The following is a 13,671-nucleotide window of genomic DNA, read 5'->3' on the forward strand; positions in this document are numbered from 1 at the left end:
TAACAACAACTTGTTTTTCAGATTTGTTCTTAAGTAACGAAATAAGAATAAATCAATAATAAATAATAACAAATAACCATTTACCTATATCATATATCAAAATTGTGACTTTAATTTGTTCAGGAAATATGGTCAGAACAAGTTAAATGTAATACAGGACACCCTATTAACGGATTAGAATTGTTAAATGGGTTTAAATTTAGCCTCATAACAAAAAATAAGCTTTTTGAAATTAGCTACTTTTGCACATTTCTGTTTCCAGTCACAGCCACATTTTGGAGAAGTCACTTCTTGTCACAATCACAGTTATTTAGCTTAAAGAAAATCGATTAATCTATTTTAATTAAGGAAAATGATTTAGATTAATTGCTATGCTCACATTTGAATGTGTATTTATTTGTAAACAATAAGTTTCTCCAAACCAAGCAGTAATTGCACTTACCACAGTCTGCTTTGGATATATATACTAATTTAAACATTAAAATAATAGAAATTATAAGCTTATTTGAAAGGGAAATTATTATCTAGATAGTGATGAAGTAAAAAAGTGAGATAAAATTATATTAAGACTAAAATATAAGATTTCTTTACAATATTAAGTCTAAAAAATGCAAATCTTTGAATAGAGTTGTTTTTAATACACTTAAAATCAATTTGAAAATGTTTATTCACTGAAAACTAAATATAAAAGCTGAAAGAAGACAACAACATTGTAGTTACTGCACTCTGTTTATCATTACTATTAGAACCTTTTACAGCAATGCAGTAACTACGTTTTTGGGGTCAAAGGTCAAATAAATCATCATGATTTTTTTGCATAAAAATGACATCATTAATACATGTAGACATAAGTGTCATATCACTGACCTACCTATAACCCATTTATCTGGCCAGTTAAAAACGTTAAAAAACTTTAAAGCAGTTTTTCTCAGTTTTACCTTTTGCGTATTTACTACAGTTAGACTTTGTAGAGCAGAATACTTGGTTGGTAATCTGTGCTTCTTGAGTGTAAACTCCCCCATTCTTCTGGGTCCCAAAAAGGAAACAGATCTTATAAATCTTCATAACTTTTTTTTAATTGAGTCTTTAACACTTACATTGTTTTTTTTATTTTTTATTTTCTCTCCCCACTCTGTATGTACAAATACAATTAAAGTTAGTGAAAATATCTCCCTCTCTAACACAGAAAAACAACAGACAGAAGGCTTCCTGTCATTTTCCGTAGCGTAGACCGAAGGAATTGAGATTGTATGAGGACACATCTTGACGTTTCTTGACAGTCTGAGGGAGAATCAGCTCTGACATCCACCATGCTGTTAGAGGAAACTTCCCATCTGCTCCGTAGACTTTTTCACCAGGCGAATTCCCAGAAGTCTTTGCAGATGTTGGTAGTGACACGTGGCTTGACTCTCTCAGGGCTTTGAGTATGGCCTGATCTAAAGAACAAACAAGACAAACATGTCTGGCTTCCACCTTTCTGACTGAGTCAACATGATTCAAACTGAAAGCAGAAGAGAAGTTATGCAGCTGGAAAAAATCAATCATCAATCAGACTTTGGTTGTATAGCACTTTTCATACAAGAGAGATGCAACACAAAGCGCTTTACATAAAAAAGAAAATAATAATAATAATAATAATAATAACACCCCTACACCCCTGACCCTCCATCCATCCATCCTATTATAAACAAGCATAAACTGATGAAGCTCTATCTCAATGTGGAGCAGACTGGAGGCAGCTTAGAAATTAATTAGATAAAAAATAAAGTAAGGTAAGACAAGATAAGATTAAATTATATTTTTTTTGGGTAGGTCTATTTGTTTAAAATTACAGTAACACTTTAGATTAGGGCTCATTTTGGAGGATTGGATGAGATTGTAATGTCAAATGCAATGTCAAAGGGGCCACCAGTCAGGTCAAAGGTCTGGAGAAGGTGACTATTTGCCGTTTCCATGGTTTCGTTCACCGCTATGTAGAGACTTATAAAGTCCATATTAAGATCGTAACTCATATACAACAACTTCCTTACTTACTACTAATTAGCAATAATTCTGAGGTTATTGAGGGGAAACTCTTAGTTAATGTCTTACTGGTTGTACAATAAGGCCATGCAGAATGAGGCATTAATAACTACTTAATAATGACTAATTAAGAGCCAATATGTTACTTATTTGCATGCTAATAAGCAACTAATTAATGTTGAATATGTGTTCCCTAATCTAAAGTGTTACCAAAATTACAAATTTGAATGTAAGAAACTGTATGATACTGTAATGTCAGAAAATATTAGTATCATATTAAAACTAATAATGTAAGGCACCTATCGGTACCAACCATGCCATGCTTACTTGTCTGAAATGAATTCTATGGATACCCATGAGTCCCCCCTTTTCAGACATACACTTTCTGCTAATCCCATGCACTTTGGGGGGGAAATCATGCCGTTTTGGCATGTATCATAGTTCTAAAATGGTATAATTGAATATGTCCTATGTTGTTCTGATGTGTGCATTCATATGCGCATACTTTTTGCCACCCCTGCATAGGTCAGAGCCCCACTAGGGCGGCCCAAGTTAAAAAAGTCGAGACATGCTCCTGAAGGTGAACAAACACCAGGAGAAACCATTTGTCATTAAGTGGAAATATCAGTGAGGTAACCCTGCTTAAAGCTGATGGAAATTATATTTGATTTTGCAGTAGTGGCGGATACAATTTCAGGGAAGTTGTAGGGATGTATCCCTGCCATCTCTAACCATTTATTACACCTATGATAACAAAAAAAAGTACTTTCAATTTCAGTTGATGTTTTAAAGTGTAACATTAAGACACAAACTCAATAAACATAAATAAATAAGACTTAATAAGTTTGACTTAATTATAGTAGAATATTGCGGGGTAGCTTAGTAGACAATACTGCCCTGCAAAGTCTAACTGCAGTAACTACATTTTTGGTCAGAATTGAGTTATAACTAAAAATGAACTCCTTGATGTCTGTTTTATCTTGTGACAAAGTTTTAGATTTCAATTTTGCTTGATTTCAGGGAAATAATTATATAAAAAAACACAAAATCCAACTCAAAACCAAGCAGTAATTGCACTTACCATAGTCTACTTTGGATATATATACTAATTTAAACATAAAAATATTAGAAATTATAAGTTTATTTGAAAGGGCAATTATTGTCTAGGTAGTGATTAAATAAAAAAAGTGAGATAAAATTATATGAAGACTAAAATATAACTTTTTTTTATAATATTAAATCTAAAATACAGAAATCTTTGATTAGAGTTGTTAAACACTTTTAAACACACTGATAACAAAATCAATTTGAAAATGTTTATTCACTCAAAACAAAATATAAAAGCTGAAAAAAGAACAACATTGTAGTTATTGCACTCTGTTCATCATTACTATTAGAACCTTTTACAGCAAAACCAGAGTGCAGTAACTATGTTTTTGGGGTCAAAGGTCAAATAAATCGTCATGATTTTTTTGCATAAATATTACATCATCAATACATGTAGAAATAAGTGTCATATCACTGACCTACATATAACCCTTTTGGCTGGCCAGTTAAAACGTTATAAAACTTTAAAGCAGTTTTTCTCAGTTTAACCCTTTGTGTAGTTACTGCAGTTAGACTTTGTAGGGCAGAATAGGTGACTGTGCATGAAATAACATCCAGCCTTTGTTGCATAGGTTATATCCCCCTCACACACCCTCCTCTCTCTTAAAGTCCAATGGTAAGAGTCATTTTCCCACACCTGTCCAAGGGAAAATATTCCCCCCAAAGCTGACATTCAACTGTGTCTCCTTTGTCATTGCTTATCACTACAATTCCCTTCAATTTTTACATGTACCAAGTAGGGTTGTCAAAAGTATCGATACTCATAAAAGTATCGACACTAAAACGTTGTATCCGGATACAATACTCATTTTCAAAAGTATCGAGTATCTGAAGCTTGTTATCATAGTTGCAGTTTCTTTTTGCACAACTGTTTTTTTATTATAAATATTTAACCTGTGGTTCTGTTAATTTTTACATGTTGCATTTTTCTTGTTAATAAAAATATTTCTGGTATCGGTATCGGGTTGAAAATTTTAGTATCGTGACAAAGCTAGTACCAAGTGCAATACTATGAACGTGATGAGAGACTGACAACTAATGTGTCCTCTATCTCCATTTTTAAATGATATTGCATAGCCTCTCTCACTCAGCTTGCCTTTGAGTGTTGCTGTGTGAAACAACAGGAAACACTTAATTTCCTACGTGGTCAGACAACCTCAAAACTTCTTGTGATTACCCTTGTAGTATAAATTTACTACCTCTCTGAGTGAGAAAAGTGGATTAAAGACCAAGTTGAAGTTCCTTTTGGTTTTCTTTATTATCAATCATCAGAATACACTGCCGAGGTACAGCCGAGGAGAACTTTGTCAATTTCAAGGCTGCTGAAAAAAGGTGTCCGGGAACTTTACAATAACCAACTAAGTGATGTTTATAGATGGTTTATAAACCAATTATTAACCATTTACAAAGTGCTATACATATTTAATCTTTAAATGTTTTAAACCAATTTCATAAAGGTATATGAACCATTTAAAAATCAATAACAGACTTAATATGGTGTTAAAAATTGTATAATGAGAGCAAAACTATTAATAAACTATTTATTATAATTGAATTGTTTGTTAATGGTAAAGTAACTATCAATTACATTAATATACCATTTATTTTCCATTTATAAATCATAGTTTAACATTAAGAAATGATTTATTTACCATTCTAAATTACCTATATACGGTTTATAAATGATGATTAAACTTTAATAAACTGTTAAATAAATAAATAATAATCTGTTTATCATTTATGAATGGTCTATTTACCATCTATAAATGATGGTTATTGTAAAGTGTTACCGAATTTTCTCTCTGTGTGTAAGGTTATTTATTCAAATGTTGAAGCCCATACGCAACGCCTGGGCGCGTCTTCCCGGGCACAAGCACACTGCTAAATCTACTTTTTACCTTAAAAGGATACAATCTATACTTTTTTATGTCCACATTCCAACGCCTCTTCTGTCTGATATATCTCTGACCCCACAGCCCCCGGCTGGTACCTGAAGACTCTGTTCTGAACAAAGGTCAGGGTGAGGCCCCTCTTACTAAAACAAAACTCTTATACCACATGTAACATAAATTATACCATTTGTGGCATAAAATATACTATACCCTGGCACTTCTGTTTTACCCCTGGCGACACATTGGCAGTAAATGAACACTGATGACTGACTGCTGTTGAGGAGATACATAGACAATATATAATTCAAGGTGATCTGTAATTGCAGAATGATTTTAGTGCCTTCAACATGTGACTGTACCTTCATTGTAGTAGGTGGATTTAAAAATGCTGGTGGTGTAGACGTCTGTTGACAAAGCAGCAATCATCAGAGCAACAAGGAGTCGTGGCATCATGACAGCAGTATGTTAAGACTGCTGCGATCCCTGTGCAAGCAGACAGAAACGATTAAAATGTCAATAATCCCAGTGGAGGTTAGGTTTTAAGGTGGAGCAAAAATTCTAACATTTTCTTTGCAGCTGACAGATTTAACAAAGGCAAGGCAAGGCAAGTTTATTTGTATAGCATAATTCAACACAAGGTAATTCAAAGTGCTTCACATAAACATTAAAAACAGCAAGACACAATTGAAAACAGTAAAAACAGTCAATAAAAACTGGGAAATGGAAATAAAAATACAAATAACATAAAATAAGATACAGCAGGATAAGAAAATAGATAAAATAATAAAAAGCACAAGTCAAACATTGCGTAGTTAAAAAGTAAGGGCAGTAGAGTAGAGCATGTTCGATACCACCAATTTCCTTTCCGATCTGATACTGAGTAAAATTCAGGCTGGTATCGGCGATACCGATCCGATACTTTGTGCAAATACACCTAATGTGCCTGGATAATCTAAAAAAAGGAGTGTATTTCAAATAGTTTAAGAATACAAGACATCAGAGTCACTTATTTAGCTATTTATTTCAAACTCAGAAGTACACTGAGGTAGCAGCCTCATTCACAATATATATAAGGGGAATAAGGGGATACAAACACTTGCTTTTTTTTTATAATCCTGGGTCACTCAAAAAGTGCCAGTAAAATATTTAATTAAGTAGATGCCACAATGTTTGCACAAGTTGGTAAATACCAACATTTTGAAAAATGTATTTAACAGTTAAAGCAAATTAGACTCATTGTAAATAATAATATATTATATAGTTAAAATGTTTTTTTTTTTATCCATCTTTTCCAGTAGGCTATATATTTTATTAAGTTCACCGTGGCTGTTTTATCACAATTGCTCTGTATAATTTAATGACACCTAGTCTATATAATCCACTTTAAATGATCGATATTTTAGGAAACCTTACCTGAATAAATCTAGGCTTTATATGTGAGATTATCTCAGTGATACACATATTAGGCTATTACTCCAAACTGAACTCATGCAACTATTTGTTGAAACATGTATTCATTTTTGTTACTTGTCTCATAATCCTATAAAAACTCCAACAGCAACAGTGTTTAGCGGCGCTGAAAGCCCCGCGTTGTCTCTCTCTTTACCTGGGTAACGTCTGGCTGTAGCACCGAAGGACTCCGCCACAGACGTCTGCCTTGCCCTAGCATCTGTCAAATGCCTCATATTCAGAGTTATGGTTTGTTCTTAAGTGTTTAACCAGGTTTGTTGTGTTACCACAACTCTTAACACTTTTCCAACAGATGTCATACACTGCATCCTGGCTGTTTGTGGAGCTAAAATAACTCCACACACAACTTCTTCTCCGCTCCGCCATTCAATTACACACACGGAGAGAGAGAAGAGTGAGCAGCAGCGTGCCACCGTGCCACTGCGCTTACGTATAAGGCAGGCGGAAGAAAAAGTAGTTCCTACCAGCAGCGTGCCATTTAGACAAGATCTGAATAGTTTAGTTACTTTCCACCGTATTCCTGTTAATAATATACATTACCACAAATGACTGAAGTATCAAAAGTATCGATATTTTCATTTGAGAATCGATTTTAGAGCATACAGATCTTGTATCGGAAGTATCGATATTTCAGTATCGATCCGCACATCACTAGAAGAGTACGCTGCAGTAAACTGTTTTTAGTCCTGATTTAAAGGAGCTGACCGTTTGTGCAGACCTCAGATCTACAGGTAGTTTGTTCCACAGGTGAGGAGCAGAATAACTGAAAGCTGCCTCACCCCGCTTAGTTCTTGTTCTTGGGACACGCAACAAGCCAGTTCCAGATGACCTAAGGGGTCTGGATGCTTCCTAGAGAGGTAGCAGATCAAGCATGTAATGTAAAAACAAAGTAGAAAGTTTAGCTGCAATTTTTCCGACAACTTCCATGAGTAATGTAATTGCAGAGCCAGTGTTAGAATTTTAAATTTCAAATCCTGACATATTATTAAACTTATTTTCCCTTTACTTGACAAATTTAAACCTAATTTTGGCACATTATTAAAACACCTTCCTCACATTATAACATGACGTTGGTAAAAATGGATCTCTTAAGCAATATTTAAATCAAAACTGAAATGAGAATGGAGTGTTTAAACAATTTGAAAATGAAAACCTATTCTGCTGTACAGTGGACAATATTCACATGTTAAAACAAATGTGAAAATTAAATGCAATATAAACAATGTAGCCTATTTTCCAATTTGTGTAAATACTATTTAAGTCACAATCAAAATGAAACTGCATTGAAAATGAAACCTGCATTTGACTTGTCACTGATGTACAGTGGACAATATATATATATATATATATATATATATATATATGTGTGTGTATATATATATATATATATATATATATATACATATATATATATATATATATATATATATATACATATATATATACATGTCTCCACAACCCTTTGGTGTCAGAATGTAAGTAAAAGTGCAATCTGTCAAACCTCTCATCAAGGCGGGTCTTCAGTAAGGCTGTCACTTCCTCAGTTAATGACTTTGGTGACTGTCAGCTTTGACCATGAGGTCGCTGTTCTTGATAAGTAAGGTTCTGATATAGATCTGATAAAAGCCTTCAGTGACTGGAGTCACAAGAACTACCTCCTACTGACATAGACGGATTACCGCATGGGCAAAGTGGGCGTGTGCCCAGGGCCCTAGAGCCAATAGGGGCCCTTGGCCTTCAGATTTTTTTTTTTTTTTTTTTTTTTGGTACAATTTAAAAATATATTGGAATGAATGTGGCTTTGAAAATGTAGAATGATAATAAAATCAATCAAATGCTATAGAAATTATAAGATTAAATCAGTAATGTGTGATGACACAATACGCTGGTCGCTGGGGTCAAAATTGAAAAAAGTGCGTTTTTAAAATGGAGACGTGGGCGCTCAGTGGATCAGCTAAAAAAAACAGAGGGAAGAAAAAGCTGAAACGGCTGAAACCACACTATGTAACTGGCCGTAGAGGCCAAACTGGTCAGAGAGTTGTGATTACTTTATCAAGGACTTTTCCTCGAAGAAGGCCAGAAAGAAGCCGTTGGTTTAGGTGAGTAGTTTCTAGGACTGTAGCCGGTATCTGAGTACTCGGCATCCGAGTGTCGTGTTCGGTCGGATGGTCTGAATACATTAGCGCAATTTAGTGCATTTTTTTTATTACCATTACAACATGACTCCTCCATGGCATGTGCCTGTATGTGTGTGTGTAAGTGCGTCTGTGTGCGCCGGCCAGCGCGAGGGAGAGAGAGAGTATTAATGGAACACTCTGGATGCGCTGGTTGATAGTTTCGTTTTTAAAAATAGGTGGTTACCTATATTTTTAATTAATACTACAAGGGCTGGCTATTTGAGCTTTCTGTCTCTCCCATAATATATATATATCGTCCTGTACATGGCAGGTGCCAAACAAAACAGACCTAAACTGACAGTAATGTTGTGTGGTTGTGTGTGCCCGTGGTGTTACGTGCGTAATGGAAAGAGCGCCGTTGCACGCGCACATAATGCGTGTGTAGACAGGGGCCCGTGGTCATGATAATCCGTCGATGTGTATATCGTCCTGTACGTGGCAGGTGCCAAACAAAACAGACCTAAAATGACAGTTATTTTGTGTGGTTGTGTGTTGCCCGGTGTTGTTATGTGCGTAATGGGAAGAGCGCCTTTGCACGCACACTGTTTGCGTGTGTAGGCAGAGGCCCGTGGCGAGTTTGTGTCCAGGGCCCGTGGTCATGATAATCCGTCTATGCCTACTGAACACCTCAAAGACTAAGGGCGCTTTCACACCTATCTCGTTTGGTCTATCTAGTTTGATCCAAACCTAAATTCCAGGTGTCAAAGGTACCACGTCCGCACCAAAGGACTGAAGTTTGGTCCATCCAAAAGAGGTGGTCTCGGTCCGGACCAAACCAACCAAGGTCCGAACCTTTTGCAGTGTGAAAACAACTATTTTTTATAGTTCGGACCTTCGTGTCAATGACAGGAAGTTTTTTTCTTCTTCTGCTCTCGAATTACGGTACAGGAAAAGACTTTGCCATAACTGGCAGGATTGCGAGCCGTTTTCTCCTCCTCTCCTGTCGACGGCGATACAGTTTTTACTTGGAATACCAAGCACTCTCACGTATTGCTCATTAAGCTGGTGCTGCTGGTAGCAAAAGACCAGCAAAAGTATTAGCACAGGTAAAAGGTGGCTCTCTGGATTAATTTTGTGTCAACACGTTAAAGGAAGTGGGGCTACACGGTGGTGAAGTGGTTAGCGATCTCGCCTCACAGCAAGAGGATCACTGCTTCGCCTCCTGCCTGCGGCAGGAGTGTGGAGTTTGCATGTTCTCCCACGTGGGTTCTCACCGGGTACTCCGGCTTCCTCCCACAGTCCAAAAACATGCACTTAGGTTTAATTGGTGACTCTAAATTGCCTGTAGGTGTGAATGAGAGTGTGATTGTCTGTCTCTATGTGTTAGCCCTGCGATAGTCTGGCGACCTGTCCAGACTGTACCCCGCCTCTCGCCCAATGTCAGCTGGGATGGGCTCCAGAATGCGCCCGAATGCGGATAAGCGGTTAATGGTAATGAATGAACGTTAAGGAAGTAACACTGAGGTCAGATGGCCGGCCTAACAACGCATACAGCGTATACAATGGAACAGAACACGGACATTGGTTCGGACTTGTGAAAACGCCCTAACACACACTGTAGTGACTAGGTTTTGATATGTGGAGATGATGATGACATGTGAAGGTTATAATGTTAGTGTGGACAGTATAACTGGTCTTTTTTCTGTAACATGGACCAGTACAGTCCACACACACCAGCTCAATGAGAGCAGCTGGACACTGGTTGCTGGGTAACGCATCGCTTTGACGTCAGCACCAACACACCACACAGAGATGAAAAACTCACAATGTTTTTGATCAATAATTCATCAGTGCCTGTTGTGTTCGTCAATGGTCATGTTAGGAATGTACAACCTGGTTGGTAAAAATGTTTGGATGCTTTGAAAAACAGAAAAACAGAATGCTATGATTTGCAAATCCTTTCGACCCACATTGACTTCAATACAACACAAAGACGAGTTATCTAATGCTCAAACTAAAACTTTTCATAATAGATCACTCATTCTGAACTTGATGAATTCTGTTTTAATTCGCATCTTACACTGAAATATTTTTTTTCCATAGTTCAATTATTACTTACAGTACCTGGTGGAAGCTAAGCAATGTACTGCTATGCAATGGAGGCAGCAGTAAAACATATGTAAGCCGCCTAAAAAAAACCAATATCCTAATATTCACTTTGGTGAATTTGACCTAACCATTAAAAATAGCAAAGTCACACAATAACACACAATCAAGAAATCAAGAAAACACAAAGACAAATCAAAAAACACAATGGCAAATCAGAAAACACAACGGCAAATCAAAAAACACAACAGCAAATCAGAAACGACAACGACATTAACCAAACCGCAAAAGGTAGGTACCCTCGGGCGACATCGTCGAGTCGTCACTGATTGGACTGGTGACTACGGACCACCAGTCCAATCAGTGACGATGATTTGTCGTTGTGTTTTCTGATTTGTCGTTGTGTTTTCTGATTTTTCGTTTTGTTTTCTGATTTGTCGTTTTGTTTTCTGATTTGTCGTTGTGTTTTTTGATTTGTCTTTGTGTTTTGTGATTTGCCGTTGTTTTTTTTGATTTGCCGTTGTGATTTGCACTTCAGGGCCACCGTACTTAAGCCTGCATTTCTTCTAACAAGACGAGCTGTCATCATGATAGAAGCAAAACAGTGTGAATCCACATCACTGTGTACATCCAAAGGGCCGTGAACCTGTTTTCCGTGTTTTCATCTCAGAACTTTGACCCTTTCACCGTGTGTTTTCAGTTCATGAAAGTTTATTTGAACATGTTGGGCATTTTAAAAGTGTCTTGTTCAGCGTTCGGTTGTAATAGGGCTTTTCGACCAGAGCTGGTTCCTGGTTCAACAGTGGCACCAACTCTTTGCTGGTCTTGAACTGCGAACCACTACGTCAGGGGCTGGGGGTGGGGTTATCTGACCAACAAGACCATCTCGATGCTGTCGAGAGAGACCAACTAAAGCGTGTATCATTCATTTAATTGATTTGTTTAACTGCAATGTGATTGATATGGGCATGCGGGAGCGTGTCTATGTTCCCCGGGTCCTGTGTTCCCCTCTTTGTATGAGACTGGGGAACAGAGGACCCTTTTTCCCGCTTTTCCCAAAAAGGGTCCTATGTCCCCTGGTCTGTTACTTTTTTCCACCATTACTACCAAATTCCATGGCAAATAGGCCTAACCCTAATCTAGCCCTATTTAAAAAGCCAAAAAATGAACTGCAAAGTAAGCAGAAAGTAGCTGCTGTGCAAATTTAAGTTTTGGGCTGCTTGAGCTAAGGTGGGCCATGTGACGGTAGGCCTGCTGGCCATGCTGAGAGTCTACCGTAAAGATTAAAAGATTGCAGATTGGTATGTATTGCTACAGGGGAATATAGGACCCTTTTTGGGAAAAACGGAGAACATAGGGATGACCCCTGGGCATGCTAGCGTGCTAACATTAAAAGGCTAGTGTTAGCTTACAAAAAAGTCCAACATTAACATCTTAGATTAAGTTTTAATAAGAATGTATTCGGCATCCATAGTGATCAAGATGAGCAGTATAGATGTGTTGTAGAGATATATGTAGTCTGCCGTTGTTATTATACTTGACAAGAGGGTGGAGACATACGTTAACAGTGAAGTAGTGACGTGGCTGTAGAGCCTGTGGAAAAGCAAACAGGTTCAGAGCTGGTTCGCAAGTTGAACCAACTCTGAACCACATGCAAATATGGCCCTCTTGGTTAAAAAAAACAAAGATGTTGATGGAGGAAATGCAAGTTTCAAAAAAGTAAATTCCGAATAATTTATCTGATGGTGGAGACACACATATTAGTGTTAAACTCACATATTTTCTGAAATGAATTATTGCAGCTCACATGTTGTCGCAGTCATCTGTAATCATGACGTATTAGACCTGCTCTATTCAAGTATGGGGCAAACAACAAATGTACCATGAATAAAAATAAAAGAGAAGATACAAAAGCTGAAAATTCCCAGCTTCATCCAGGAGAGATGAACATGTTATGCAAGAGCAGGGAGAAGATGACAATAGCAACACAAACTCACAATCAATTGTGCAAATTGAAATTAATTTATGTGTTTTATTTTAGTTAGACATATTACTTATCTTAAATGTCATGTCATTCAGAGAATATCAATGTTCAAGATAAAACTATGGCCAATTCTGTAGCCAATTATTGCTATTATTGTATTTACTGATTTTTTTTAACCTCAGTGTGGTTTCCTTTACATTGCAGTCACAGAGTGCAGCATCTGTTGATTGTTAGTCTAGTTTTACTGCCCTTTTTTTGTTTACATCTTCATATCACAAAACAAAGACTTCCTGGAGACAGAAAAAGGACATAAGTTGAAATAAAATGCGATGATGTGATCTTACCTGCAGTGTGCTGAAGGCGAGATCTGAGTGATACCCCCCTGCCCCTCCTCCGAGGCCACAGGTCTCTTTTATAGGGTGACACCTACTGCGTCATCATCACTGACCACTGGTTGGTAGTCTGTGTGTGTGTGTGTATGTGTGTGTGTGTGTGTGTGTGTGTGTATGCACCAACATACACACTACACTATTACTGCTTTTCATCCTTTTCATCCACCTGACTTTTGACATTTGGTCCTACAATGATTTGTAATATTCCCATGTGCACACTCAGATATGATTTGGTTACTACTTTGGTCTTTCTATCATAGACCTGAAATGAGGTTTGTAGTGAAGACAAAGGCCTGGAGGTCATGACCATTAATAAGCACACAGTGGAAACTGACGGGACATAGCATTTTATTGAGCTCAAGAAAAACATTTTTTTGTCTTTTTCTGTGCTCATTTTATTTTGAAATTATAAATGTCTGAGAAAGACATATGAACATTAATAAATAAGAAAAATAGCTTAATAAAATATGGTCTAATTTTCCATGTATAAGCATGACAGATATCTTAAAGCTCGTTCTCACTCCGAACTTGTCAGATACCAACAATAACTTGCAAAAGGTACACTTCACAGTGTGTATGAG

General features: G+C 36.9%; 1 protein-coding gene across 2 annotated transcripts; it reads right to left on the reverse strand.

The window, feature by feature from the left end:
• Window positions 1-729: 729 nt before the first annotated feature.
• On the reverse strand, window positions 730-7,340 carry kiss1 (KiSS-1 metastasis suppressor). 2 transcript variants are annotated; one of them, XM_059329726.1, is made up of 3 exons: window positions 7,271-7,340; window positions 5,381-5,504; window positions 730-1,436 (listed from the first exon to the last, which is right to left on the reverse strand). In XM_059329726.1, the coding sequence occupies exons 2-3, from the start codon at window positions 5,472-5,474 to the stop codon at window positions 1,213-1,215; spliced, it is 318 nt and encodes a 105-aa protein (XP_059185709.1). In that variant the 5' UTR covers window positions 5,475-5,504; window positions 7,271-7,340; the 3' UTR covers window positions 730-1,212. The 2 variants fall into 2 exon arrangements, with proteins under 2 accessions (XP_059185709.1, XP_059185708.1); XM_059329725.1 differs by lacking the exon at window positions 7,271-7,340 and adding an exon at window positions 6,628-6,769 and having other exon boundaries at window positions 736-1,436.
• Window positions 7,341-13,671: the final 6,331 nt, after the last annotated feature.

The sequence above is a fragment of the Centropristis striata genome, chromosome 3 (genome assembly GCF_030273125.1).
Source record: "Centropristis striata isolate RG_2023a ecotype Rhode Island chromosome 3, C.striata_1.0, whole genome shotgun sequence".
Classification (NCBI taxonomy): Eukaryota; Metazoa; Chordata; class Actinopteri; order Perciformes; family Serranidae; genus Centropristis; species Centropristis striata.

Coding starts and splice junctions, on each gene's coding strand:
- kiss1 (XM_059329726.1), bottom strand. CDS start 5,474: ATGATGCCACGACTCCTTGTTGCTCTGATGATTGCTGCTTTGTCAACA. Junction 1,437..5,380: donor ATCCACCTACTACAATGAAG/GTACAGTCACAT, acceptor TTTGTTCTTTAG/ATCAGGCCATACTCAAAGCC.